This window comes from Vulpes lagopus, chromosome 7 (genome assembly GCF_018345385.1).
Source record: "Vulpes lagopus strain Blue_001 chromosome 7, ASM1834538v1, whole genome shotgun sequence".
Lineage (NCBI taxonomy): Eukaryota > Metazoa > Chordata > Mammalia > Carnivora > Canidae > Vulpes > Vulpes lagopus.
The window spans coordinates 43,945,954-43,971,694 of NC_054830.1; the positions used below are offsets into that span (position 1 = coordinate 43,945,954).

Here is a 25,741-nt window from a genome sequence, read left to right on the forward strand (position 1 = left end):
TGAAGATAGGAGGTCTGATCATTGGAAACCACAGAAATTCTACGGCACATACATTTTTCTAGGACAATTTTAGGGACATCAAAGTGTTATTAAAAAGACTACCTTTACGAAACCATGATGCAGATTTTATTTATTTTTTAAAGATTTTATTTTAGAGGCCGTGAGAGAGTGTACACGGTGGAGGGGGGGCCACAGAGGGACCAGCAGACTCCTCGCTGAGCAGGGAGCCCCATGGGGGCCCATCCCAGGCCCGGGAGCACCACCTAAGCCAAAGGCAGGCAAACAGCGGATTGAGCCACCCAGGCACCCAGATTTTTTTTTTTTAAAGATTTTATTTATTTATTCATAGACACAGAGAGAGATGGGGACAGAGACACAGGCAGAGGGAGAAGCAGGCTCCACGCAGGGGGCCCGACTTGGGACTCGATCCCGGGACTCCAGGATCACGCCCCGGGCTGCAGGCGGCGCCAAACCGCTGAGCCACCGGGGCTGCCCTGATGATTATTATTTTTTTTTAATATAAGATAATTGGCAGATTTCTTGGAAATGTCCCTTTTGAAGGGTTTAGGGCTTTACTCCTACTCCTCTGCCACTTTTTTTTTTTTTTTTTTTTTTTACTGTTTTCAGCCTTGGAACGGAATCCAACCCAAGTTCTTCGCTTGGCGGCTGCGGTAGCCCTGACTTCAAACCTCCAGGCGGGAAAACAAAGCGCGTCCCACGACGTCGAGGAGCCAGAGGGCTGAAACGGACAGCGCGTGCGGGGAGGCCGTCGGCGCGCCGGGCGCGGGGCCTCGGGGCAGGCTCGCCGGCCAGTGCCCGACGGTGCGGCGGCAACCTCTCAAGCAGGTGTTACGGGCACTCGTCCGGGGCCGCCAGCCTGGCGGCGCAGACGGGCCCTGGCCACCTCCGGGCAGGTGTGATCAAGAGAACTAAGGGGGATCCCCGGGTGGCGCAGCGGTTCAGCGCCGCCTTCGGCCCAGGGCGTGACCCCGGGCTCCCGGATCGAGTCCCGCATCGGGCTCCCTGCACGGAGCCTGCTTCTCCCTCGGCCTGTGTCTCTGCCTCTCTCTCTCTCTCTCTGTGTCTCGTGGATAAATAAATAACATCTTAAAAATAAATAAAAGAATTAAAAGGCCCCGGGCCCTGCAGCTCCCCAGGGGCGTCCCCTCCCCGGCCCGGCCGAGTGTCAGGGAGGAGGGAGGGGCCGAGGGAGCCCGCTTGGTCCCGCCCACGCCCCGAGGCGCTTTGCCCACCCGCCGCCCACAGGCGCGCGGTGCTGACGTCACGGCGTCCGCCGCCCGGAAGTGCGCCTGGCGACGACGGCGACGGCGGCGACGGCGGCGACGGCGGGGCTGGTGAGCGGGCGCGCGCGCGGGGGGACGCGCGGCGGGGCTGGTGAGCGGGCGCGGCGGCGGGGCGGCGGGGCGGCGGGGCGGCGGGGCGGCGGGGGCCGGCCTTCCCCCGCCGTGGGTCGCGCGGGGCGGTGTGCGAGCCTGTGGCCGTGGGAGGCTTTCTCCGCCCGGCGGCTCGGACCTCGTCGCGTCGCCGCCACGTTCCGGCGACCGCAGGCCGAATCGTCGGGCTTCCCCGGGCACTTTCCCTTCGTCGCGGCCGGGCCCCCGAGGGTCTCGCTAGGCGTTGGCGTTCGGGCACGTGGCCACGGGGGCTGGACGCGCCGCTTCCCAGCCCGGGTCCGCGGCACGTTCTGGTGATTGAGGCGGAGTTGGAAGGAGCCCGCGTTTCCTCCCCACGTGGTCTGCGAGAGGAGAACTCGCTTCGCCCCCTGGTGGGAAGCCCGCTTCCCGAGGAAAGGAACGGTCTCCTAGTTAGTGGTTTCCGTCGGGGTCCCTTGGAGCCCTGCTGGCCCCTCCGGGGAGCCCGCTTGACGTGGGGAGCAGGGTGGTGGGTGGGGTTCAGGAGCCGGCCCGACGGGAAGGAATTCTGAGTGGGGAAAGCCGGGTCTGGGCCTAGGAACTGCCCCTGGGCCCCGAGTCTCAGGTGCAGGTGGGGAAGCGCCGTGGTTCGGAGGGGGCCGGGTCGTCGTGGAGTGTTGGCGTTCCCTTTCCCGCAGCCGCTGTTCTCGGCAGCTTTAACTGAAACCCGTGTCTCCAGAGAGCGTTGGGGCAGTGGCTCAGGAGTACAGAGCTGCCTAGCCAGAGGCATACATCTAGGCAGGCGGGACTGTCCCCCACATGGTCACTAATTGCAGTTCTTTTTTTTTTTTTAAATATCTGAACAGGGGATGAATGTGTCTCAGACGTTAAATACAATTGCAGTATATAGCCCTTCATTTTCCTTCACTGTCAAATTTCATTGTCGTACGCACGTGTTTGTCTTGCAGATGTGTGGTTGGCGCCTGCCCCCAGATGCTGAGGTGCCTGAATCCCTGGCGCGGGCCCTTCCTGAGCTCTAGTCGGAGGAAGCTGTGCCTTTTCAAGCAGTATCTATTTACGATGAAGTTGCAGTCCCCAGAATTCCAGTCACTGTTCACAGAAGGATTGAAGAGCCTGACAGGTGAGAGGTTAGGATGCTTCTTGCTTTGAAAGCCCTTGTAAGTGGAGAAATGGAGGCTAAGAAATGTTTCTTAGCCAACATTCAGGGTTTGATTTGGTTTTCTGGTGTGTGTGTGTGTGTGTGTGTGTGTGTGTTTTGGTTGTTCTGTTTTTTGTTCTCGCTGTTGAGCTAACCAGAAAGAAAAGGTTTACTATGGGTTATCCAAAACATAGCCAAACATAAGAGTCAGGCAGTGACTTCAATTAAAAAGCATGGTTTTTCTGTATGCTTTGCTAACTACCTTATAGATCTATTCCAGGATTGGGCCTACAAACGTAACAAGTGGATATACTTTCTCACGGTCAAGGAACGAGGCTTAAGAATGCCAACATTTTCATAGTAACTAGAGAGCTAAATTTTGGACTTGTGCAATCTGCTTTTAGTACTTAGTTTGTAACCACTATGCTATATTTTCTCCCTAGATGTAAGTGCTTTCTGAGCCAACTGAAGGCAAAAGGAGATAGGAGTCCCTTCCGTGCACATGTAAAACTTACCTGTAAGGAGCACAGGAAATGACTTCAGCTAAGTCCTTGATGACTGCAGCTTCATGTTGCTTGCCACAGTCCTATCATTCCTTACATTTGTCCTTAGTTACCAGCTGTGCTGTTGCTAAAGCAGCCATGTAGCTGCATTACAAAGCCTGTGGTATTTTAGTGACCCTCCAGAAATACATAAAGGCATGTGTCTGTAGAAGGGTGACCTATACGGTGTTATGCAACCCTGGCTGTCCATTAGATTCACCGGGGGAGCTTTTAAACCATACAAATGCTGGGGTCCCACCCTGACCTACCGAACTGGAATCTTTGGGAGGATGGGCATCTATAAATTTTTATAAGAACTCTAGTCCATTAATTCTGTTGTGCAAAAGATGGAGGAACCATGGCATTAAAATGACTATTTGTATTAGTTTATTCCCAGAGCTACTTTTCTATTCTTGAAATCAGATGATTTTTTAGATACATGTCAGAGGTCAGTGGTCCAGAACTTGTTGATTCATATAGATTCTTCATGTGTTCTTGACGTGGAGGGCCTGAAGCCAATACTTCACTCTGAGTTATAATTAGAGTGAAAAATGCTAGAAACTCCAGTCCACTAGAAATATCAGTCACATGTACAATGTATATTTTCCTAGTAACCACATTAAAGGTAAAAAGAAATGGGTGAAATTAAAATTTATTGATTTATTAATATTTTATTTATTAAGACAGACACAGAGAGGCAGAGACACAGGCAGAGGGAGAAGCAGGCTCCATGCAGGGGGCCTGATGGGGGACTCGATCCCAGGTCTCCAGGATCAGGCCTTGGGCTAAAGGCGGCACTAAACCACTGAGCTACCCAGGGATCCCGAGTACTCCTTTTTTCTTTCTTTTCTTTCTTTTCTTTTCTTTTCTTTTCTTTTCTTTTCTTTTCTTTTCTTTTCTTTTCTTTTCTTTTCTTTTCTTTTTTCTTTTCTTTCTTTCTTTTCTTTCTTTCTTTTTTTTTCTTTTCTTTCTTTTCTTTTCTTTTCTTTTCTTTTCTTTTCTTTTCTTTTCTTTTCTTTTCTTTTCTTTTCTTCTTTTCTTTTCTTTTCTTTCTTTTTTCTTTTCTTTCTTTTCTTTCTTTTTTTTTAAAGATTTTATTTATTCGTGAGAGACAGAGAGAGAGAGAGGCAGAGACAGGCAGAGGGAGAAGCAGGCTCCAGGCAGGGAGCCCGACGTGGGTCTTGATCCCGGAACTCCAGGATCACACTCTGGGCTGAAGGCGCTAAACTGCTGAGCCACCTGGGCTGCTCCCGAGTTCTTTTTTTTTTTTTTTTTAAAGATTTTATTTATTCATGAGAGACACACAGAGAGAGGCAGAGACACAGGCAGAGGGAGAAGCAGGCTTCTGATGTGGGACTCGATCCCAGGACCTTGGGCTCATTCCCTGAGCCGAAGGCAGATGCTTAACCACTGAGCCACCCAGATTTCCCAATAATTACTTTAGGATAGCATTTCATTTTATCCACTGTATTTAAGATACCATCATTTTAATATAAAATTTGTGTAAAAATTATTAACGAGGTATTTCACATCCTTACTTGTAAGTCCTTGAAATCTGGTGGTTGGCACCTCCTGACCATCTTAATTCAGACTCACTACATTTCAAGTGCTAGTTCAGTAACCACATGAGCCTACTGTTTGAATGGTACAAGTTTAGAAATTCCAAATCTGAGTTGAATTCAAGCTTGTTCTTTCTTTATATGCCTTTCCCAGCTCCTAATCTTCCCATCTTCAGTTGCAAGAGGCTTCTTGGATTAAAGGTGCCAAATGCTTGGATGTAGGTAATTAACTCTTGGTGGCCTGTTTTGGGTCCTGCATTTTTCTTTTGGAAACCAGGGTCTGGATATTGATTGCTATAGGTTCTTCAGTGTCTTTTAACAATTTCATTTGGCTTACTAACCCTTACCTCAAGAGTTGAACTGTCTTCACCTTGAGAGCTGAAATCCTAAGGAAATAGAAACTCAATAGGGTGGGAAGATATAAGTCATATTTACCCCCAGGGTCTTGTCCTTGAAAGCCTGGCAGATGGTGGCATGGACATATTCTGAAGTTGACTTTTTAAATTTACTTTTTAATTTAATTTTTTTTTTTAAGATTTTATTTATTCATGAGAGAAACAGAGAGAGATAGGCAGAGACACAGGCAGAGGGACAAGCAGGCTTCATGCAGGGAGCCTGATGGGGGACTTGATCCCAGGTCTCCAGGATCAGGCCCTGGGCTGAAGGTGGCGCTAAACCGCTGAGCCACCTGGGTTACCCCAGAAATTGACTTTTTTAGGCTATGGTGGAAGTGGCAAGAATGGAATCCTATAGTGTAAAGCTCCTCAGTTAGAAAATCAAATAATTGGTTTTATTTGATTTTTGCCACTTTAAAGACTTGAGTGTTCTGGGAAAATACGATGTTTTGCATGAAAATTGCACAAACACACAAATGATGGCTGCTGTATGGTGATACTGCACAATTGAATACTATACCACTTCTCAAGTCCTAATAGCTGATTTGCCACATGCAAATTAGTTCAGTATGCAAGACTTTGGGAAGCTAGGATAGTGGATGATTTTAGACATAATCCAGAGATTATATGCTGTGTAGGATTTCATAATCTGCCAGTTTATCTCATGTAATTTATTCCTTTTGCTTGAGGACAACATTGTAGAGGCATGCTAGGGTCATGTGAGATCTTTTCCCCCTGTTTTGTACATGAGACTGAGGTTCTAGACATTGACATTTTTCCTAAGTTACATGGTTAATGAACATGTCAGGGTATCTTTGGATGCTTGGCTGTAATCTATACAAAATGCTGGGCATTAACACTCAGTAGTTAGATTTTCACTGGTTAGGTATGTGATGTCATAAAGCCGTCATAGTTAATAACATTTGGGACAGTAGGAGCACCTGGACACTGAAGAACAGATCGTGTATTTTTTGGTAGTATAGTCATGACATGAAATGGTCTTGCCACTGTCCTTCCACTCACTTTCTGTATCCTTAGCCTCCAAAACTTAAAATTCAAAATTGTAAAGGGAACAAGTTAATGAAAATTTGATTGAAAAAAAATTAAAAAGTAGACAATGATAAAAGTTTCTGACATATAATGTCATGGTCTTTTGGATTGCTAACAATAATTAAAAATAGCTTACTGTCAGATGTGGCAGTTGAAGCAGATTAATAGGTTTGGGATGATGAGATTATACATTTCTTAAGTCTTAGGCTTAAATTGACAATTAAATTTAGGTGCATTACGTATTTTTCTGAGTATGTAGTTTACAAAATTCGTCGCAGTGTGGATCCCTGTAAGATTAGAGATACAATAACGGAGGAAAAAAGGAGTGTCTAAGCTTGATAATCCCTACTCTTAGTTATTATGACTGTTCCATGCAGGCACATACATATGCCTTTATATGCCTTTCTCACTTGTATTATGTTAGAATTCTGCGTTTTTTGGAAATAGTTATCCATTTCCATATGGCTAATCAAAATGATGGAATAGATTACTTTGAATTCTGGACCTCTTTCTGTAATACAGTTAATTTATTAGGTGACTTTGAACTTAAAAGTTTATCTTAGTCGAGCCAGTGTGAGAATCTTAAAACAGAGGTTATCTTGTGTTCAGTCTTGACCTTCTTCATCCTGTTAAAGTAGGTTCAAGTGAAAGTAAAACTTACTCATTTTTTGCATTTCAGAATAGATTCTAACTGTATTAATTCGAAGAAAATCTTTAAAAAATACTTTCCAGTGAGGTCACTCTGGTTTATTTTTTAAATTTTTTTGAAGCTGGGACATCACAGGTTCTCTTGTGAGTCAAGTTGGTGTAAGAGATGAGTAGGATAGGCATTCTACTCTGAGAATGAACAGGTAATGTTAATATAATTAGTATGATAAAAAATAGGCTATTCTAGTAGCTTGGAAAAAATTCGTTTAACTCCACCATCAAAGAGAGATTCCTAAACTGAATTACAAAAGATGAATAAGGATGAACTAGATCAGTGTTTCTCCCATTTTGGGTAGTAACCCATTAGTGAACCATAAAGTGAATGTAGTGGTCATGACCAGTGTTAAAAAAAAAAACAAAACAAACAAACAAAAAAAAAACAGGAAAAGAGGATAGAACAGATGAGGTTGTGTGGTATGAAGTTAACAGTATTTCTTGAAACTTCATCTGACATGATTGACATGTAAAATGTCTTGGTGTGGGTTGTGCACCAAGATGTTTCATGGCCAGCTGCTCAGCTAGGTGAGCAGGAAGGATTTTTGGGTGAAGTGACCCATGCAAGTGAAGTTACAGAGGGAACTACAGGGAGATTTTGGTGAATGTAAAGCATATGCAGAGATAGGAGACAGAAATGGGTCAGGAGGCCCTTGTATGATGTACCACAGAAATGTGGATATTGTGCTGGGAGTAGTTAGAGGGATAATGGCATAGCCTAATCAAGTGAGTGATTTAGAACCCCCTGTTTAGATGGGGGAAGCTGGGCTTAAGGGGGCTGATGTAGCACTCTTGGTAGGGAAGGAGAGGAAGAGGTCCTGAATTAGGGAGAATGGACAGAGTCCAGAAATAGTTTGACATTCCGTAACTTTTTGGGTCAAGGGCCTCTATAAATCTCATGAAAACTGGACTAACGTATACTCTTTTTTTTTTTTTTTTTGACTACCATACATGGTTTTTACACTTTATTTTAAGGGACCTTGAACCCCATATGAAGGAACCCTTAATAGGACATAGAGTCTGTAGGACTTGATTAGAAATGTGGAGTGAAGGGAAGATGAACACATACTCTTGGAAAGAACTTAGGGTGGTCTGGGAGATCTAAAAATTTGAGGTCAGAAGGTGGAGGGAACATTTGTTACTTCATAGCAGATCATTTTAGGTAGTCTCCAGAGGGTGGGGCTGGAGGGTTAAGGAAGAATATGTAGAGGAAGAGGATGAGCACAGATTTAGGGTAGGGGTGGAGGTTAAGATACTGGTTGGTCATGAGGGATGCCAGAACTCTGATGCAGTTAGCTCAATGTTCAGGTCATTGCCCTCCAGCCAGAGACCAGGTAAGTTGTTACTCCTTGCAGTGAGGGAGAACACGGACCATGGAGAGCTGTGGAGTATCTCAGCAAAAGGTTTTTAGAAAGGACTTCTTGTAGGATTTGTGCTTGTGTCATGTTTTGAGGAGGGAATAAGAAGTGGAATTTACCTGTGGGTTAAGGTGGTATCAGGAAGCAAGGATAAATCTGTGATGGGCATCTTAATTCTTACTTAGAAGATGAGAACACAGCTCTGTGCTCTGTTAACTAGTAGGTAAATAAGGAGCAGTCACATGTATTAACTGCCATAAGTTGGTGTCTTTGACGGTGTTCATGTCTTCTATGTTCAGACTGATTACTAGTTGTCTTAACTGATCCGTCAAGGTCACTGAATGGACTTGCTGATGTGGATGTTCTCTGACATTGTTTATGTTCAACAAGAGAACACCAGGGTCTAATTGTGGGTGCCAGGCCAGCTTGTGGCAATACCAAGACTTAGGTGGTCGTATAAGGCCAGTTCCTGGATGTCATTCTCCCTGGGTACCATATGATGTCCTTTGGTCATGAGTAATTACAATGGACTTTGTCTTGTACCTAGAGAGGAGTTAGCTCTGGGTTTCCTGTACTGAGGCCCTCAGAGTAGTTTGAGCATTCCTGTGGCTTTTCTAGAGCTTAGGCAGGAACAGAAATCAGCATTGTATGCAGGTCATTTCTCGACAGATTCTTAGCTGTGACATCCTAGCTGGTGTGATAGACTAATGTTGTTTGAAGTTTCATAGTTTCACGCATGAACATAGAGCCTATCAGTACATAAAGAGAAATATGTCTAAGAACACCTCACATTTCTGAAGTATGCACACAACTTGGAGAAAAAACAATTGTTCACTTTACTTTTCGGTTATAATTCAAATTTATATTGGTGACCTTGGAGGATTATGGAATTCTGAATTCTCTTTCGAGTCCACCAAGAAAAAAAAAATCTGCAGATTCCCTGCTCTCAGTTGTGAGAGGCATTCTACTCCAAGTAAGTCATCTTGTTTCTACGGGCCTTGTAATTTTTATTTGAAGAGGTGCAGTTCAGTAATCTCTGCTGTCCCTAATAGATTGGAAAAACCATGTACTTTTGTAGTTAAGTAAGTTGAAGTAAAAAATATTCTTTCTTCTTTCAGAATTGTTTGTCAAAGAAAATCATGAATTAAGAATAGCAGGGGGAGCAGTGAGGGATTTATTAAACGGAGTAAAGCCTCAAGATGTGGATTTTGCTACGACTGCTACTCCTGCTCAAATGAAAGACATGTTTCAGTCGGCTGGTATTCGTATGATAAACAACAAAGGAGAAAAGCATGGAACAATTACTGCCAGGGTGAGTGAAAGGTTTGACGGCAATTGCATTGCCTTTTTTGTAATTTTTAAAATTGTTCTGTGTTTTTTCTAGTTTTAAGAAGCAGGTGACAAAAAACTAATAAAAATACGTCAGTCTCTCCCTCTTAAGCCGTGCATCCTCCTTTGCTGCAGCCACTTTCAATTAGTTTTTATGGTACTTACCTATTAGCCTCACATTTCTAAAAAAGACCTTTCTGGGGGATCCCTGGGTGGCGCAGCGGTTTGGCGCCTGCCTTAGGCCCAGGGCGCGATCCTGGAGACCCGGGATCGAGTCCCACATCGGGCTCCCGGTGCATGGAGCCTGCTTCTCCCTTCCCCTGTGTCTCTGCCTCTCTCTCTCTCTATCATAAATAAATAAAAATTAAAAAAAAAAAAAAAAAGACCTTTCTTTGCTGCAGTGTTCTGGTTTCCAGTTTCCCAGTTGTGGGATGTTTCTGTTGACTTCCTGCAGGGGAAAGGGGCAGCCTGTTGTCCTACCTCATCTTCGCACTCTGACTGTGACCATCATGTTTGGTTGAATTCACAGTCAGTGTTTTCATTTAGGACTGTATGGTTTACAGCTGAACTGTGAAGTATAGTGTGACTGCAGCTCTTTCTTGGGTGGTTGTGGTTTTTCCCCCGCAGTTGACAGCATTTTTCCTTTATTTGGTTTTCTGTTTGCCAGTCATCTGTTCCTGTACTCCATAAGCTCATTTAGTAGACTAAACTTGTCAAGTTTCAGTTCCCTTGTTGTGAGCCACCTCACCTGGTGCATGCTGTCTTCTCACAGCCGTACGTTGTGAGCTGGCTCCTCATTTCTCATCCTAAGTTTTCTCTGCACCAGATCCTGGGAATTTCTTAGCTTCTTCCTTATTAGACTGCCTGGTCCTTGAGTCCTGTGTGATAGTCTTTCTTGTTACTGGTTTTTTTTTTTTTTTTTTTTTTTTTTTGGCTCTTATTTTAATAGTCTGAAACCTGAAAAAGCCTTACATGTCTGCACATATTTTTATTTTACCTTCACACTGGTCTGATAGTTTGATTGGCTGTAGAATTCCAGGCTGGCAATCATTTTCACTCAGAAATAGAGAGCCTCTGTTTGCTGCCTGCCAGTGCTGCCACTGGGAAGTCTGAGCTCATTCAGATTTCTCGTTGGAGACCATTCCCCATCCCCGCCACCCCCAAAGCTTTTCTGATCTTTTTATCTGGTGTTTTTAATTTCAAGATGCTGTGCTTTGGTTTGGATGTGTTTTTTCATTAATTGTGTAGGGAGACTTAGTGGGCCCTCTTGTATCCCTCTCATAATTCCATCCCCTTTGTTCAATGTCTTCACCTTTGGAAGCTACTGTGATATTGGATGTTGGACCACGAAGACTGATCTAGTTTTATCTTTTGTCTCCTATTTTATATTTATTTAAGATTAAAAAAAAAAGTTCATTTAAGAGTGAGCACAAGAGGGAGAAGGAGCAGAGAGAGGGAGAAGCGGATTCCCCGCTGTACTCGGAGCTTTACATGGGGCTGCATCCCAGGACCCTGAGATCATAACCTGAGCCAAAGTCGCTTAACCAACTGAGCCATCCAGGCGCCTATCTCCTATTCTCATACCTTTATTTTACTTTCCATGGGACTGCTTTAGCCTGATCATCCAGTCTTTGTTACATTTGCAACTTTTGCTATTTTTAGATTTTTTAAAGAGATGTTTCTTAGAATATTTCTTTTGAAAACTTCCTCTTGTTTCAGATGAATTGTCTTACTTCTTTTAAGATACCGATTGTAGGTTTTTTGACAGTCTCTCCTCTGAGCTTTTTCTGTCTTTCCGTTGGCTTTCCTTAAATGTAGGTTTGGTCCTTTCCTTAAGTGTGGATGATCCTCTGGTGTTTGTAAAGTGACTTGAGAACTTCACTTTGTAGGAATTGTCAGCTGGTTACTTGTGGGATCACCAGTGTCAATATCAGTGGAAAAGGGGAAATCAGAGGAGTCCTTTAGTGTCATTCAGCTTAGATTAAGGCTGGTTATCAGCATTTTGAAAACCAAGTGGGGAAGGAGAATGAGGGTGGTATGGATTTTTTTTCACTTAACCTTGTTTTAATTGTGGTGCTTCATTCTCATCATCATCTGTATCTGGTGTCCCAAACTGTGACTATTTTTAGGTCAGCCTTTCTTGTGAGTTAATCTCTGGTTCTTTGCCTGGGTAAGGGAGACATTCCAGAGATCTGTTCCCTACAGTGATTTTCAGTCTTCCATATTTCACACCCTTTTCTTACTGTCTTTCAAGAAAACTTGTGCCTCAAATTCTTGAGTTCTAGAATTCTATAGTGAGAACTAACTTGTTTCAAGAAAAGAAATGAGATTGGGAGGAATTCTAGAACAGACTTAGAGTGATGATTAGAATGAAGAGATTCCGAATTTCTTATTGGCATGTAAAACCCTTTACTGTCTTCTCCTAAATGCTAGCATGGTATTTGTTAGCATTTCTTCCCCCATGTCCCAAGTATGTCCCAAGTATTTGTCTCCTAAATGCTAGCATGGTATTTGTTAGCATTTCTTCCCCCATGTCCCAAGTATAGATCCTACTTAGTTTTCAGGGCTCAGCTCACAGGTAATCTATCCTGAAGCTACTCAGCTTTTCCTAGTTGGAGCTAATCTCTCTTCCCACAATATATATAGTATTTTGTTTCAACTTCATTGATGGTTACCAGTACAAGAGTTGCAGAATGTATTAATAATGGTTTGTATTTCTTCCTCTATTAGTCCTTTTCTCAGTGGTATATATAAATACCAATAAATATCAATATAAATTGATATTCAGCTCTTTGCAAACTGGAATTAAAAAAATATTTCAGAGTAGCCTGATCTGAAGAACTGGAATCCACCATTTTGAAGGCCTCCTCTGTTCTCTGCCACAATATTTGTTGAGTTGTCTTTTTTTTTTTTTTGTTATGTCAGACTCATCCTTTTTAATGAAGATTTTTTATTATTTTTTTAAAATATTCTTTGGCTCTATCTTGAATATAGTGGTAAATTTTCCATTTCAAGATACATGTACACTAGGTCACTTTGAGAAGAAAGATGATACGTGTCAGGACTCACTAATTTTTTTCAATTCATACAGTGATACTAAAAACTAATCAAAAACCCGTTTCATTACAGCTTCATGAAGAAAATTTTGAAATTACTACACTGCGGATTGATGTTGTCACTGATGGAAGACATGCTGAGGTAGAATTCACAACTGATTGGCAAAAAGATGCTGAACGCAGAGATCTCACTATAAATTCTATGTTTTTAGGTAATATCTAGAGATAATGTTTTACTCCAGTCTTTCTGAAAGCTGCCTTTTTTTTTTTTAAGATTTCTTTATTAGAGCAAAGAGAGGGCAAGAGGGAGAGAGAATCTCAAGCCGACCCTGCACTGAGCCCAGAACCTGACTCGGGGTGCTATTCCACAACCCTGAGATCATGACCTGAGCTGAAACCAAGAGTTGGATGCTTAACCAGCTGTGCCACCCAAGCACTCCTGAGAGCTGCCTTTTCAAGTCAATCTGCAGTCTGGGAATGTTCTCTAAGTTGAGAGGTTGCATTAGTTTCATCTGAGAGATAGCGTAGCATGTGGGTTAAAAGATGACCCTGAGGGGCACCTGGGTGGCTCAGTCAGTTAAGCAGCTGCCTTCTGCTCAGGTCATGATCTCAGGGTCCTGGGATTGAGCCCTGTGTCTTGCTCCCTGCTCAGTGGGGAATCTAATTCTCTGCCCCTCTCCCCCATTTGTGCTCTTGTGTTCATGTGCTCTCTCAAATAAAATCTTTAAAAAAGAAAAAAAAAATCTCTGGAGCCAAAAGTCCTGGGCTCAGATTCTGACTATGATTCACTAGCTGTAAAATGAGGATGGTAATATCAGTCTCCTTTGCAAGGTTGTCGTGATTAAAGGAGATAATAATTTTACATCTTTACATCCTTTTACATCCTTTACATCCTTAGAACAGTGCCTGCCTGGCACATGTACACATTCAGTGCTCATTTATTAATTGCATTTAAAAATGGTTAACATTTCAGGTAAGAAAAGCACCCCCACATACATTCCCCAAGTCACTCTCCACTGCATTGTGTTTTGTGCATGCCTACCCTAGGCTTTCTTTTCTGGTTCCCATGGCATACATTCATGAGTAACCTCAGCACCTTTTCTGTTGCTATGCCTAGACACAAGGTCAAATTCTTTCATAGCATTGCATTTTAGGAATCACCTGTAATCAGAGTTGACATGCAAGAGAAAACCTATTTATCATCTCACCTTGATGTTTTTGTTAATGAAACTAGTGAGACTCATAGTAGATGAATTAAGTTTAGTGCTTCATTGGAGTGTTCTTTTTTGTCCTTTAAATTGTAGTTAAGTCCTTTATATGTTTAAGACTTTGGATTGGAAAAAGAGAGCTGAAGCAACCACTATTCATAACCTAGTTGTGGCAGCAGTAATAGTGAAAGGATTAAAGTACAGATTCCTTGCTACCCAAAAAGTATCCTCTGTAACCTTTTTCAAGTTGAAGTGGTATAAGGTGTGGAAGCAAGTACTGTTCCCTCAGAATGAAAATCCTTGAGATTTGTTTCACTTAGTGCAAACAGGTACCAAAGTAGGTCTTTTGTAAAGGTGATAGGGCCTAAAGCGAACTTGGAGACAGTGGGGGGACCTGTAACAGGATTTGCTTTATGGGCTGGAGAAGGGGGTTGTGTGCCAACATGGGATTCTTGCCAGCTCCATTAAAGATGTTTTTGAAGCACCCACTAGGTTCTAGGTTATTTGATATACTTTATTGCATTTAACTGTCCTAAAAACTGCATTAAATATTAAATCCATTTGATGAGGAAGTAGACTGAGATGGTGGTAAAGGGCTTACTTAAGTCCTAGACTACCATGATTGGAGCCCAGGTTTCCAAAGCCCAGGTGATTTGTGACCAGAGAGAAGCCCCATTAGGGGCATATTTTTGTCTCCCTTATCTGTTTATCTTTGCTCATTCTGACTTAGGGTAAACTGCCCTGCCTAGTGCAATGTATAAAATTTTTAACTGGCTTTTCCTGAGCATACCTACCTATAATAGAGAAGCTAATATTCCTTTTTAATATACTATTTTATAGAAATAAAAGCTATTCTTACTGATACTACTGTTTTCTAACATTTGCTGAGCCCTTATAATGTGCCAGGCACTGTTGTAAGCACATCACAGAAATTTAATTTTTCTGGCATCTCTATGACGCAGATACTTCTGTTTAACCCACAGTAATTTGCTTAAAGTTGTGCAGCTGGTAAATTGCAGATTTAGGATTCCAACTTAAGCATCCTGGCTCTGGAGGTCACATTCTTAACCACTACATTATTCTTAGCAGCTCAACTTTATTTCTTATTTTTATGCACCATATTTTGAAAGTGCTAATCAGAGCAAAAAACAAAGTGCACGCTGATAGGATATTCTCACTACTCATTACTATTCTCACTACTCACTAATTTTTACTTTCAGCCCATTTTTCTGCCCAGGCTGTTTATAGGCCTTACTGGATGAAGCATTCATAGTTCTGGTATTTCTGATTACTTTGCTTCTCTCAAACTTTGTTCTTGTCATATCCTACTTTTTTTTTTGTTTTTCCCTTTCCTCCAAATGTTGATATTTCCTTTACTGAAAAGGACTTTAGTACTCCCATGCTCAGCAGGGAGAGTCCAGTCTCTTTATTAAGAGACAGATATACCACATGGATTTGCTACTTTGTAATCATATTTTTGCCTGTTTACTTTTTTTTTTTTTAATTTTTATTTATTTATGATAGTCACAGAGAGAGAGAGAAAGAGAGGCGCAGAGACACTGGCAGAGGGAGAAGCAGGCTCCATGCATCGGGAGCCCGATGTGGGATTCGATCCCGGGTCTCCAGGATCGCGCCCTGGGCCAAAGGCAGGCGCCAAACCGCTGCGCCACCCAGGGATCCCATGCCTGTTTACTTTTTTCCCACTTTCATTTCTTTGAATTCAGAGCCTTTAAAAATTGCTATACGTGTCAAAATGCCATATAAATCAAAGCAATTTGGGAATTGTTCAGCTTGAGCTTACTGATATTTGTGCATTTGGGATAATTAAAGAGCATTAAAGTTCAAACAGAACTAAATTGGGAAGTAGTTGCTTTTCAGAAGTAGAGGCAGTGCTTCTCTTCTTCAAGGTAGTGTCTCTGAGAATCACCCATCTTCCCATTTGGATGGTAGAAGGTATGTCTTTGTGCTGTTTTTTTGAGTCCCTAGGGTGACCAGCTGTCTGTTTGCCTGGGATTGAGCTATTCCCTGGGACATGAGATTTTTGGTTTTTAAAACCAAAAAAGTTCTGAGATAACAGATGAATTGATTGCTCTACTAATACATGAGCTTTGGTGTGCCTTATATTAAATTTTTTTTTTTTTTTTTGTTAACATATGAGAGAACAAACATACTATAGTGGGAATGTTTCTTGTTTACATTTTTTTGAATGGGTATTAGTTTTAAGGACTCAAATTCATATAGCTTAAGAGGCTACATAGTGATCTCATAATCTGATTCACCGTAGCCTTGCTCACAATGTAATCAAACTTGGATCTGACAGAAATGTGAAAAACACTATCTCATAAATTTGCATTTTTTTATGACTAAGGATGAAAAAATTTCTTTTAAATTCTTTAAATATTTATTTGTTTTAGAGAGAGCAAGAGAGAGCATGCAAGCCAGGAGAGGGGCAAGGGGGAGGGAGAGGGAGAGAATCTGAAGCAGACTCTGAGTTTAGTGCAGAGCCTGAGTCGGGGCTTGATTTCACAACCTTGAGATAATGACCTGAGCTGAAATCAAGAGTTGGCTGCTTAACCAACTGAGCCATCCAGATGCTCTGAAAAATCTTAAAGGTTTTTTATATTTCCTTAGTATATTTTTAGCTAATTCTTCTACTTATATATGGTATTTTTATTTACAAGATATTTTTGTATATTATGGAAATTAAGTATTTGGGTCTATTTTGACTTATATATATTTTTTTCTCAGTATGTTAGTTATGTTTGCCCTGGTGGTTCTTGTCATGCAGGCATATTTGATTTTTAGGTAGTTGAATTACTTTGACAGCTCTCTGCTGTGTGTGTGTGTGTGTGTTAGTTTTGTTTTCTTGGTAAACCCCCACATGGTCTAAAATCTGCATATTAATTTTTGACTACCTCCCCCATACTTAATTACTAATAGCCTACTATTGGTAGGAAGCTTTACTGATAACAAACTATTGATTAACACAAACTTTGTATGTTCTGTGTATCATACACTGCGTTCTTATAATAAAGCAAGCTAAAGAAAAAATGTTAAGGAAATCTTATATAAGAGAAAAAACAGCTATAGTATTATATAAAAGGAGAGGTGCCTTGATGGCTCAGTTGGTTAAATGTCTGTCAGGTCATGATCCCAGGATTCTGGGATTGAGCCCTGACTCGGGCTCCCTGCTCAGTGGGGAGCCTGCTTCTCCCTGGCCCTCTATGCCTTCCTGCCCCCCACCCCTTCCCCACTGTGCTCTTTCTTGCTCTCTCTTTCCAATAAATAAAATCTTTGAGGAAAAAAAATCCACCCATAAGTGGACCCACAGAGTTCAAACCTTATGTTCAAGGATTTAAATTTTGAAAGATTTTTTCCCCATTCCAGGATCAAAAATACTTTTTCCTATGGTTTATTGTTTTTAGTTTCTCCAGATTCTTTTTGCTGTTTATTTTTTTCCCCCAGATTATTTTGGCTATTCTTGTTTGTTTTTCCATACTAACTTGAAAATCAGCTTGTTTGGTATCTTATCTCCACCCCAATTCATACTTGAGACATATTTCTTGTTTAGTTCATTTTTGGGCATTATCTTTTTAGTTGCTGTTGTAAATTCACCCTTTTATTCCATTAGGTCTTCTGTTTGATAGTGGATGTATGTGTGAATGCTGTCCCTGTCTACGTTTTAACTTCATAACTCCTTCACTTAGTTTGTAATAGTTCTTAGCAAAATTTGTTTCCCAGTTCTTATTTGCTAACAGCTATCTCTCCCCCTCCTGTTTTTTAATGAACAGGTTTTGATGGTACCTTATTTGATTACTTCAATGGTTATGAAGATTTAAAAAATAAGAAAGTTAGGTTTGTTGGAAATGCTAAACAAAGGATACAAGAAGATTATCTTCGAATTTTAAGATATTTCCGGTAAGAATTTTTTTAAAAATAATGATATAGATTTTAATATATCCCAGAGCTCTGTGTGAGATGTAAAATGCACAGGTCAGTGTACAACATAGTGACATCCCAGATATCTGTCTCCGATAGACTCAGTAAAATGTGACTTAACTGTGAGATATATTTTTTTCCCCAAAACATACATATTTACTCCATTCTGTGATGGTCTTTTATATAACTCAGCTTTAAATCATTTTTTAAAGGTCCATTATTCTTATTTCCTGCACTGATCATTCATTACATAGATAAGTGAGTGCTTGCCACAGGCCAGCCACTTGCTGGGTGCTTTGAATACGGAGGAATGAGTGTCTCTGCCTGTGTGGCTTACAGTTTTAGGCGGTCATGGGAAACACTTAGATGAACTTGCTAAGTAAGGATGGAATGAATTTGGTTTTGTGGGTAGCAGTGGTTTTTAAACTTTGAGCTATATAACCCTTTTTAAAAACGATTCTAACTGGCTAGTTTATGTCTAATAATATATTTTACTGGTTGGGGGATCACATTTAGAATATTCTAAAATATTCTAAAATATTCTAAAATATTCTAAATGTGATCCACATATTCTGTCAATAGATGCTCTTCCTTTAAATTTGAGTATTTGCAGAAATCTCTCTTTGCAAATAGAACACAGACTGACATCTATAGTTACTGTCATTTAATCTACGTTATTAACTGAATATTAAGATTTGTTAGTATGGGGGTGCTTTAAGGCTTCCAATTCTGAGATTGCTAGAAATATATTCCACTGTCTACAACTAGACGAGTCCTATTTGAAACTTTTCATTAAAAATATTGGTGGTGGGCAGCCCGGGTGGCTCGGCGGTTTAGCGCCGCTGCCTTCGGCCCAGGGCCTGATCTTGGAGTCTCGGGATCCATTCCCACGTCGGGCTCCCTGCATGGAGCCTGCTTCTCCCTCTGCCTGTGTCTCTGCCTCTCACTCTCTCTCATGAATAAATAAAATCTTTAAATAAAAAAAAAAAAAAGTGGGTACAGACAGGCAAGCTTTGTACACTGTTCTTTTGATGGCATTCTTTACAAGAATGTTCTGTGTTATTCATCCAGTATAGATTCAGTGTCTCAGTTACTGATTTGGAAAGAGAGCAGAGAGTTCTAGTTCTTGTTAATTTAAGAAGTTGATTTATATTTTATTGACTTCAGGTTTTGTCATCTGGGAACAAAAAGAAGGTAAGGAATTGACCAGATGATTTCTAAGGCCCCCCCCCCTCCCTTTTTGGTATTTATTTATTTTTGTATGTGTATGTATTTATTTATTCATGAGAGAGGCAGAGACATAGGCAGAGGGAGAAGCAAGCTCCCTGCAGGGAGCCTGATGTGGGACTCAGTCTCAGGATTCTGGGATTATGCCCTGAGCCAAAGGCAGATGCTTAACTGCTAAGCCACCCACGTGTCCCTCTAAGGTCCCTCTTAAACCTAAATCTACGTTGTTTCATATTAGATGTATGGAATAGTACCAGTAAAATGAAAAGCAAGATTTTTCTAGTGATATGCCAACATAGAGGTAACATGCTCTGAGAATTTTGTTTTGTAGGTTTTATGGGAAAATTGTAGACAAACCTGGTGACCATGATCCTGAGACTTTGGAAGCAATTGCAGAAAACGCAAAAGGCTTGGCTGGAATATCAGGAGAGAGGATTTGGGTGGAACTGAAAAAAATTCTTGTTGGTAACCATGTAAATCATTTGATTCACCTCATTTATGATCTTGATGTGGCTCCTTACATAGGTGAGAGCAAGTTAGAAAATATTTGAGTTTTTCACAATGAAACATCTGGTTTAAAATTTCATAGGGAAAAATATTTGACTAATTGCAAAAGGAGAAATGGAGTATTTTAAAATAAAGATAAACTTTGTGAAGTCAGGGTTAGGGACACAGTGGCCTTTGGATCAGACTTGGGTTTGAATGATGCTTTTCCACATACAACCTTTGTGATTTGGGTTAGTTGATCATTAGTTGCTGAACCTAAAAAAGGGGTGTGAAGATAACAGCATCTGTCTAATGGAAGGGCTGAAAATTTCAGTGAGTTAACACATGTGAAGTGCTTAAAGGGTAACATACATAGAAATTACTCAATAGATGTTACAATATTCGGAAGAATGGTGGTATATGCTGGAGCACACTTCAGGAAACTTGGGGATATGTCAAGTAGAATTTTTGAATGGTGGTGGGGCGTAGGGGCGGATATTCTATGACAATAGGTCAGTGGAAGTCATAATTAAGTATCCCTTGTGAGTCTGACCACCACTGCCTCTGGACCTTCTGGTCTCTCCCTAATGGAAACTCATGTTTTAGGACTCCCCTAGGTTTTGGGGGCGGGGGTTATGGGAGGGAATAGCAACAGTGTTATCAGTAGTTAACCTATAAGATGGAGCATTAGGTTGAACCAGGCAGTTCTAGTGATGGGGCATTTTGTATACTACAACCAGGGTTGGTTGAGGGTATGAGTGTGTTTTACTAAATTTATCTACTGTAAAAAATAAAAATTGGTGAGAAATGTTTTTGTTCCTACAGGCTTACCTACTAATTCAAGTTTAGAAGAATTTAACAAAGTTAGTAAAAACGTTGATGGTTTTTCACCAAAGCCAATGACTCTCTTGGCCTCATTATTCAAAGTACAGGATGACGTCACAAAATTGGATTTGAGGTTGAAGATTTCAAAAGAAGAGAAGAACCTTGGTATATTCATTGTTAAAAACAGGAAAGATTTAGTTAAAGCAACAGATAGTTCAGAGCCACTGAAACCCTATCAAGATTTCATTATAGATGTAAGTATATACAGGTTGGTCAGATCTAAGTCCCACAGAGTGTTCTGAGTATTTTAAGTTAGAAATTTCACATTGGTTATTTATTTACCTTTTAGGATAGGATTATTAGCAAGCATTCTAATGTGTGATGAACTAAATGTTTGATTTTGGCCCTTAGTCTAGGGAATCTGATGCAACGACTCGTGTGTGTGAACTCCTGAAGTACCAAGGAGAACATGGTCTTCTAGAACAAATGCAGCAGTGGTGCATTCCTCCATTTCCTGTAAGTGGCCATGACATCAGAAAAGTGGGCATTTCTTCAGGAAAAGAAATTGGGGCTCTGTTACAGCAGTTGCGAGAACAGTGGAAAAAAAGCGGCTACCAAATGGAGAAAGATGAACTCCTCAGTTACATCAAGAAGAGTGAAAATTAATGGCAGAAAATTTGGGATAAGGCTAGGTTTTCTTCTCTCTCTCTCTCTCTCTCAATGAGATTTAAGAGACTTGAATGTAGAGCAGAATGAAAGCCAGCTTAGTGCACCTCCTTAGATCAACAGTGGTCTTCGGTTGTGAAACACAATTATACTTCAGGCAGTAAACTCAAGTCTACCTCCTCTTAATCTCATTTACATCCTTGAACCTTGTGGTTCTTTTGGGATAGTTCCTGCTGCAGATAGTATAGTTGGCTTCCTCTGTCTTCATCTGTCTAGACTTTTAAATGTTTTTTTTTCCCCCAGTATGTGCATTACTGACTGATCTTAAAAGTGGTTTGTTCCTATCTTGAAGAAAAAAAGTGTTTCTTAACTGCATTATTTTATCATTGTCAGTTCTTACTTGAATTCTAGAGTAAACTTGTGTTGAAATTAGTTGACAGAATATCCTGTATAAAATTATGAAGACCAGGTATGTCCCAGGTAGCTGGCATTCATACACCCGCAACTGGCTTTAGCAAGTTCTGAGTTTTAGTATGTAGTTGATACTTTCCTTTGACATAATGATTTCTTTAACTTTGCATGCTAAGCCTTAGGAAGACTGGCTTAAGAGTTAACTCCTGAGCCTTTTATTTTAATAAATATTCCCTTTGGAATTGGAAGACAAGTGTGTTTATGTGGTATGTGACAGTATACTTCAGGTTTTATATATGGCAACAATAATCCCATGCCCTTAGTAATACTCCCATACCTTTAGTCATTGTTAATTTTTTTCATGAATTAAAAAGGCCTATATTAAAATACCGATCGCCAGGTGTATATGAATGCTCTTTAAAGGCTTGAGCCCTAAATGCTTTTGGTAGATAAATGGGTGTAAAGTATTGTTTCACCTGTTACATTCTGACATTTTAAAACTGATTTTCCTTTTTGTGTAGCCAGTCACAGCATCTTTGTCCCTTGTGGGGACGGGTCAGTAATTTAAGTCCTCTTAAATTCATAGAATCTTTACTATGCTAAAAAATTTCATACAGAGCTATAGCTATTTTAGAGATCTTGTTATGTATAAAACCATTTTAAAATAGTGTTATATGCATTTCTTTTCCATAGCAGAAAATTTTATTTGCAAGTGTCAGTAAACAGAATACTCTCAGATTACACCCTTCAGGTGGCAAAAGTAAAAGCAGTGTGCCTTCTCTGACTGTAGAGAGATGTACTGTGCCACCGGAAAGAACTGCCTAGGATCTGTTTAGTGTAAGACTTATGTGTGGACAACTCGGATAGCCCTATAAGCCCCAGGTTCTCATTAGTAATGCAGGTCAAAGAAGGCAGAGGCATGTGCTAAAGAACAGACAGCATTCTTGAGTTGCTTTTCACCTACTCCTTTCTGTACAAAAATATGCAATGGAGAACTTCATTTGGATTGTTTTAGCCTAGGCAATCACAACCATTGCACATTTGCTAAAAGAAAATAAAACATAAGAGATTTAACAGTCTGTTTTTGGCCTCATACATTTTTTTCCCCATTAGTTGAACTTTTCCCAATTATGTAAAACAGTGAAGGAATATCAAAACCTAAGTTTATTTCACAAATGTGAAAGGATCCAATCAACACTTGGACATATAAGAAAGAGGTAGGTGGCAAATCGTCTACCTAGAACTTCATCTTAATGCTTAAATTATCGGCTTGTGAGTAAATATTTTACATTATTTAAATAAAGAAGATGTGTAATATTGTTTGCTCTTAAGCTTTACTTACAGATTTTTAATTTACATGGAACAAAGGTGCTTACAAAATAGTCACTTGTAGCCTGATTGATTGAAGGGGGTATGTTTTAGTATCTCTGCTCCATTGTAGTTTAGGTTAAAATTGAAATTTGGAACAGAATAACCAAGGTGTTCAAACAAACACTGAGCAAATACATAAGTTACTGTTTTTCACTAACAAATGCATAAGGAAATAAACACTATTTTGGGGCTCAAACTGCATAATTTAACTCTTTAATATTTTGAAAATTTACAAATCAGTATGAGAGAAACTCCAGAAAATTAAACCCTTTCTTTGCCTCTTTCAAGAGGAACATGTACTTGGCATCCTAGCTTTGGGAACTTGTGCCCTTTAGAGGTTGGTTCCATGTATCAGGAGCAAATGATTAATCTTGCATTAGAGGAATTACAAATATGTTTTGTGCAGGAAACTATCTCCTCCATCTCAGAGAGGTCTTCCTGCCCTACCAGTGTCATTCTAGCAAGCCAGAGTATAATGGTACCAAGGTGCTAAGGGTAGATATTCCTAAAAACCCAATTTTCTAGACTGCTTTTCATCCTTTTCAATAGTATATTTTAGTTTAAATCTTCAAATTCCATTTGACTAAGAAACTGTAACCTGCCATGTAATGTTGCTTTTTACTTAGGTATGCATCAAAAGCAATAATTTCCGAAGCAGATCTGATTTTACAAGACCAACTTGATAAATAACTTTATCTCTATCATATTTGTTTATAAGCAAAGTATTACTTTGTCAGGGCTTATCTCATCTTCAGTGTCTGGGATTGTGGGCAACAGAGCAGATCGAGTCAAACCCCAAAATTTTTGAGGTGACATGTCTTTTTTGGTGGCTGTAAATTTCCATCCAATATGGCTTGCACAGATCTTACACTGGGCGATAGTCCAAGCATACCTACAAAATTAAAGAAAGGTATCAGCTAAGGAAACACATTTCTGTACCCCAAGCCTGTTACTGTATAAAGCTGTTTCAAGACAGAGCCAAATTCTCTATGGTTTCCTGAAACAAACTTGACTGTGCTCTTAAACTGTGTTTATTTTTTTCTTGGCATTGGAGAAAAAACTTAATATGGATTAATTAGCAGGGGCCTTTCCTTGGTGGTTTTGTATTGCAGTCGTGTTATAAAACACTATCCAAGTCCAGAGATACTCTTGTGTGTGACTTAAAATGAGAGGTGGGAATGAAGCGATACATGTGCTTCTCACCTAAAATCTAAGACCTTCTCTGAAGTAAGAATGATTTTGTCAGATACTTCACCCAGAAAATCAAACTATAACTAGAAAACTATAACTAGAAACCAAACCATATGACTGAAACCATTTCTTAACTTCCCTAGGTACATCCCACATGTCTATTAGCAAGTTAATCCTAGTTTTAGTCCTTAACAAGGATGTTAAGTAAGAGTGGACAATCCAAGTAATATGGTCTTAGATCCAAAATGGCAGTTATTATCTTTAATTAATTTACTTTAGAGAGAGTCTGAAGTAGACTCCACAGGGAGTGCAGAGCCCGAGGCAGGAGTTGATCTCAGCTACCTTGAGATCAGGACCTGAAAAGTCAGATGCTTATAACCAACTGCCACTTAGGTGCCCCCAAAATGATTATTGTAATCACTAATCCATACTCTGCTTGCCTCTTTTAAAATAAAAGACCCATAATTTGGAAGAAAAGACTATTAATACATTCCCACAGCCTTATTTTCAAGAACCCTAACTAGTTCCCAGGTGGTGCTACTGGTGCCAGGCTCATAGTTTGAAAGCCACTGGGCTAAAGAAAAATTGTAGAAAACTGGGATTCAGTGGCTTTTCCAGGGGTTTTGTCTGTCACTGCTTGAAATATTCTCTGGTTTGATATACTACAGGATATGGTTCAAATACAGTTACAAGGTTATATGCCAGCTGATTTTCAGAAGGGGCTAAAAGGAAAATGAAAAGTCTAGATTAAGTGTATAGTTAATTTAAGGATGACTGTGGTTGCCAACCTTTTAACTATATATAGTGAGTCTATGCCAAACTTAGCTGTTACCATTCACAAAAAATGAAGAGCATTTAAACAGAATTATTCATCTCGTCTATTTTTGATTACATTTCTAACAACTCTGCTTAGGACTCTGTCCAGTTAAGGCACTCTACCCCTCAGAGAAACTACCACATTACCCAGGAAACCAGCTGTGCTCTGTAGAAGGCCGGCCTATCAGATTCAAGTTGCAGGCTTTATACACGGTAAGTGTCTCATGCACATATCCATGAGGATTCACATAAGCTGCCATCGGTCCACATAAGGATAAACTATAAGAGAATTAGCACAGAGGGTAAGTCAAAATGGAAGGAGAAAAATGTCTAGTGAGGTTATAAGAGTAATATCAGAACCTCAGTATGAAAACAGGAGGTTGGCAGTCAGCCCAGTTTTATTCACTGTACTTATTTGTACAACAGGGAGCTCGACTTCATCTAAAGGAGTCTCTGAGAGTGGAAGGACAATGAAAAGGTCCAAATTATCTTTGGGCAACTGATTACTTTATAGGAAACAGTTTCCTTATGTCCTGATTTATGATTTATTTGTACTAAAATAATTTTCAAACACTTAACGTCACACAGCATCAGTACATTTTCAAAAGCGTGTCCTACTTTATGTTTGCCTGGAAGATACTACTTGAGGCATTCGTGTTAGGTCCTTAATTACTAAGAACTTACACAGATGACCAAGCAGGAATACGGAAAGAAGGACTGCCCCCTTATTTGACTTTACCATGCTTCATTACTTGTGAATAATATCTTACATAACCATTGCTACTGAGTACCCAGTCAGGAAGGGTGTCTTAACTTCCCACATTGCATTTGCTGAATGACTGTTACTTAATGGACGGAAATATATGGAGAATGGAAATATAGTCTTGACTATGACTCTGTTACAGTAGTTGGGAAAATGTACTCAGAAGTATACTAAAAATGTAGTAAAGCTCTCACCTGAATATTTCATTTTTGGTTGTTATTTCTGTTTCTTGACATTGTTTACAGCAAAGAGACGTACACTAAAAAATTTAGTGGAAATTTAGAGAAAATTAGTGGGGAAAATTCACATTGTATA

General features: G+C 40.4%; 3 protein-coding genes across 8 annotated transcripts in view; 1 reads left to right on the forward strand and 2 right to left on the reverse strand.

Moving 5' to 3' along the window:
• The window catches only part of IL5RA (interleukin 5 receptor subunit alpha), a 47,292-nt gene extending 45,129 nt beyond the window's left edge, over window positions 1-2,163 (reverse strand). The window contains exon 1 of the mRNA XM_041762418.1: window positions 1,456-2,163. Within this exon, the coding sequence (XP_041618352.1) occupies window positions 1,456-2,163 (708 nt within the window). The remainder of the gene's footprint in view (window positions 1-1,455) is intronic.
• On the forward strand, window positions 1,277-24,858 carry TRNT1 (tRNA nucleotidyl transferase 1). 5 transcript variants are annotated; one of them, XM_041761322.1, is made up of 9 exons: window positions 1,416-1,786; window positions 2,342-2,514; window positions 9,257-9,450; window positions 12,597-12,735; window positions 17,523-17,649; window positions 19,229-19,422; window positions 20,209-20,462; window positions 20,620-20,724; window positions 24,761-24,858. In XM_041761322.1, exons 2-9 carry the CDS (start codon window positions 2,367-2,369, stop codon window positions 24,833-24,835), a joined length of 1,236 nt encoding a protein of 411 aa, XP_041617256.1. In that variant the 5' UTR covers window positions 1,416-1,786; window positions 2,342-2,366; the 3' UTR covers window positions 24,836-24,858. The 5 variants fall into 5 exon arrangements, with proteins under 5 accessions (XP_041617254.1, XP_041617253.1, XP_041617256.1 ...); XM_041761320.1 differs by lacking the exons at window positions 1,416-1,786; window positions 24,761-24,858 and adding an exon at window positions 1,277-1,355 and having other exon boundaries at window positions 20,620-22,364; XM_041761319.1 differs by lacking the exons at window positions 1,416-1,786; window positions 24,761-24,858 and adding an exon at window positions 1,336-1,395 and having other exon boundaries at window positions 20,620-22,364.
• Window positions 22,603-25,741, reverse strand: part of CRBN (cereblon) — a 29,293-nt gene continuing 26,154 nt past the window's right edge. For both annotated transcript variants that reach the window (XM_041761315.1, XM_041761316.1), the window contains exons 9-11: window positions 25,621-25,685; window positions 24,811-24,942; window positions 22,603-23,548 (exon numbers count right to left, since the gene is read on the reverse strand). In XM_041761315.1, coding sequence (XP_041617249.1) covers window positions 23,368-23,548; window positions 24,811-24,942; window positions 25,621-25,685 — 378 coding nt within the window. In that variant the 3' untranslated portion in view covers window positions 22,603-23,367. The remainder of the gene's footprint in view (window positions 23,549-24,810; window positions 24,943-25,620; window positions 25,686-25,741) is intronic.

Excerpts from the sequence above, each read along its gene's own strand:
- TRNT1 (XM_041761320.1), top strand. The coding sequence starts at position 2,367 with ATGCTGAGGTGCCTGAATCCCTGGCGCGGGCCCTTCCTGAGCTCTAGT. Across the intron at positions 12,736-17,522 it reads TATAAATTCTATGTTTTTAG|GTTTTGATGGTACCTTATTT; the intron begins GTAATATCTAGA and ends TTTAATGAACAG. Across the intron at positions 17,650-19,228 it reads CGAATTTTAAGATATTTCCG|GTTTTATGGGAAAATTGTAG; the intron begins GTAAGAATTTTT and ends TTTGTTTTGTAG.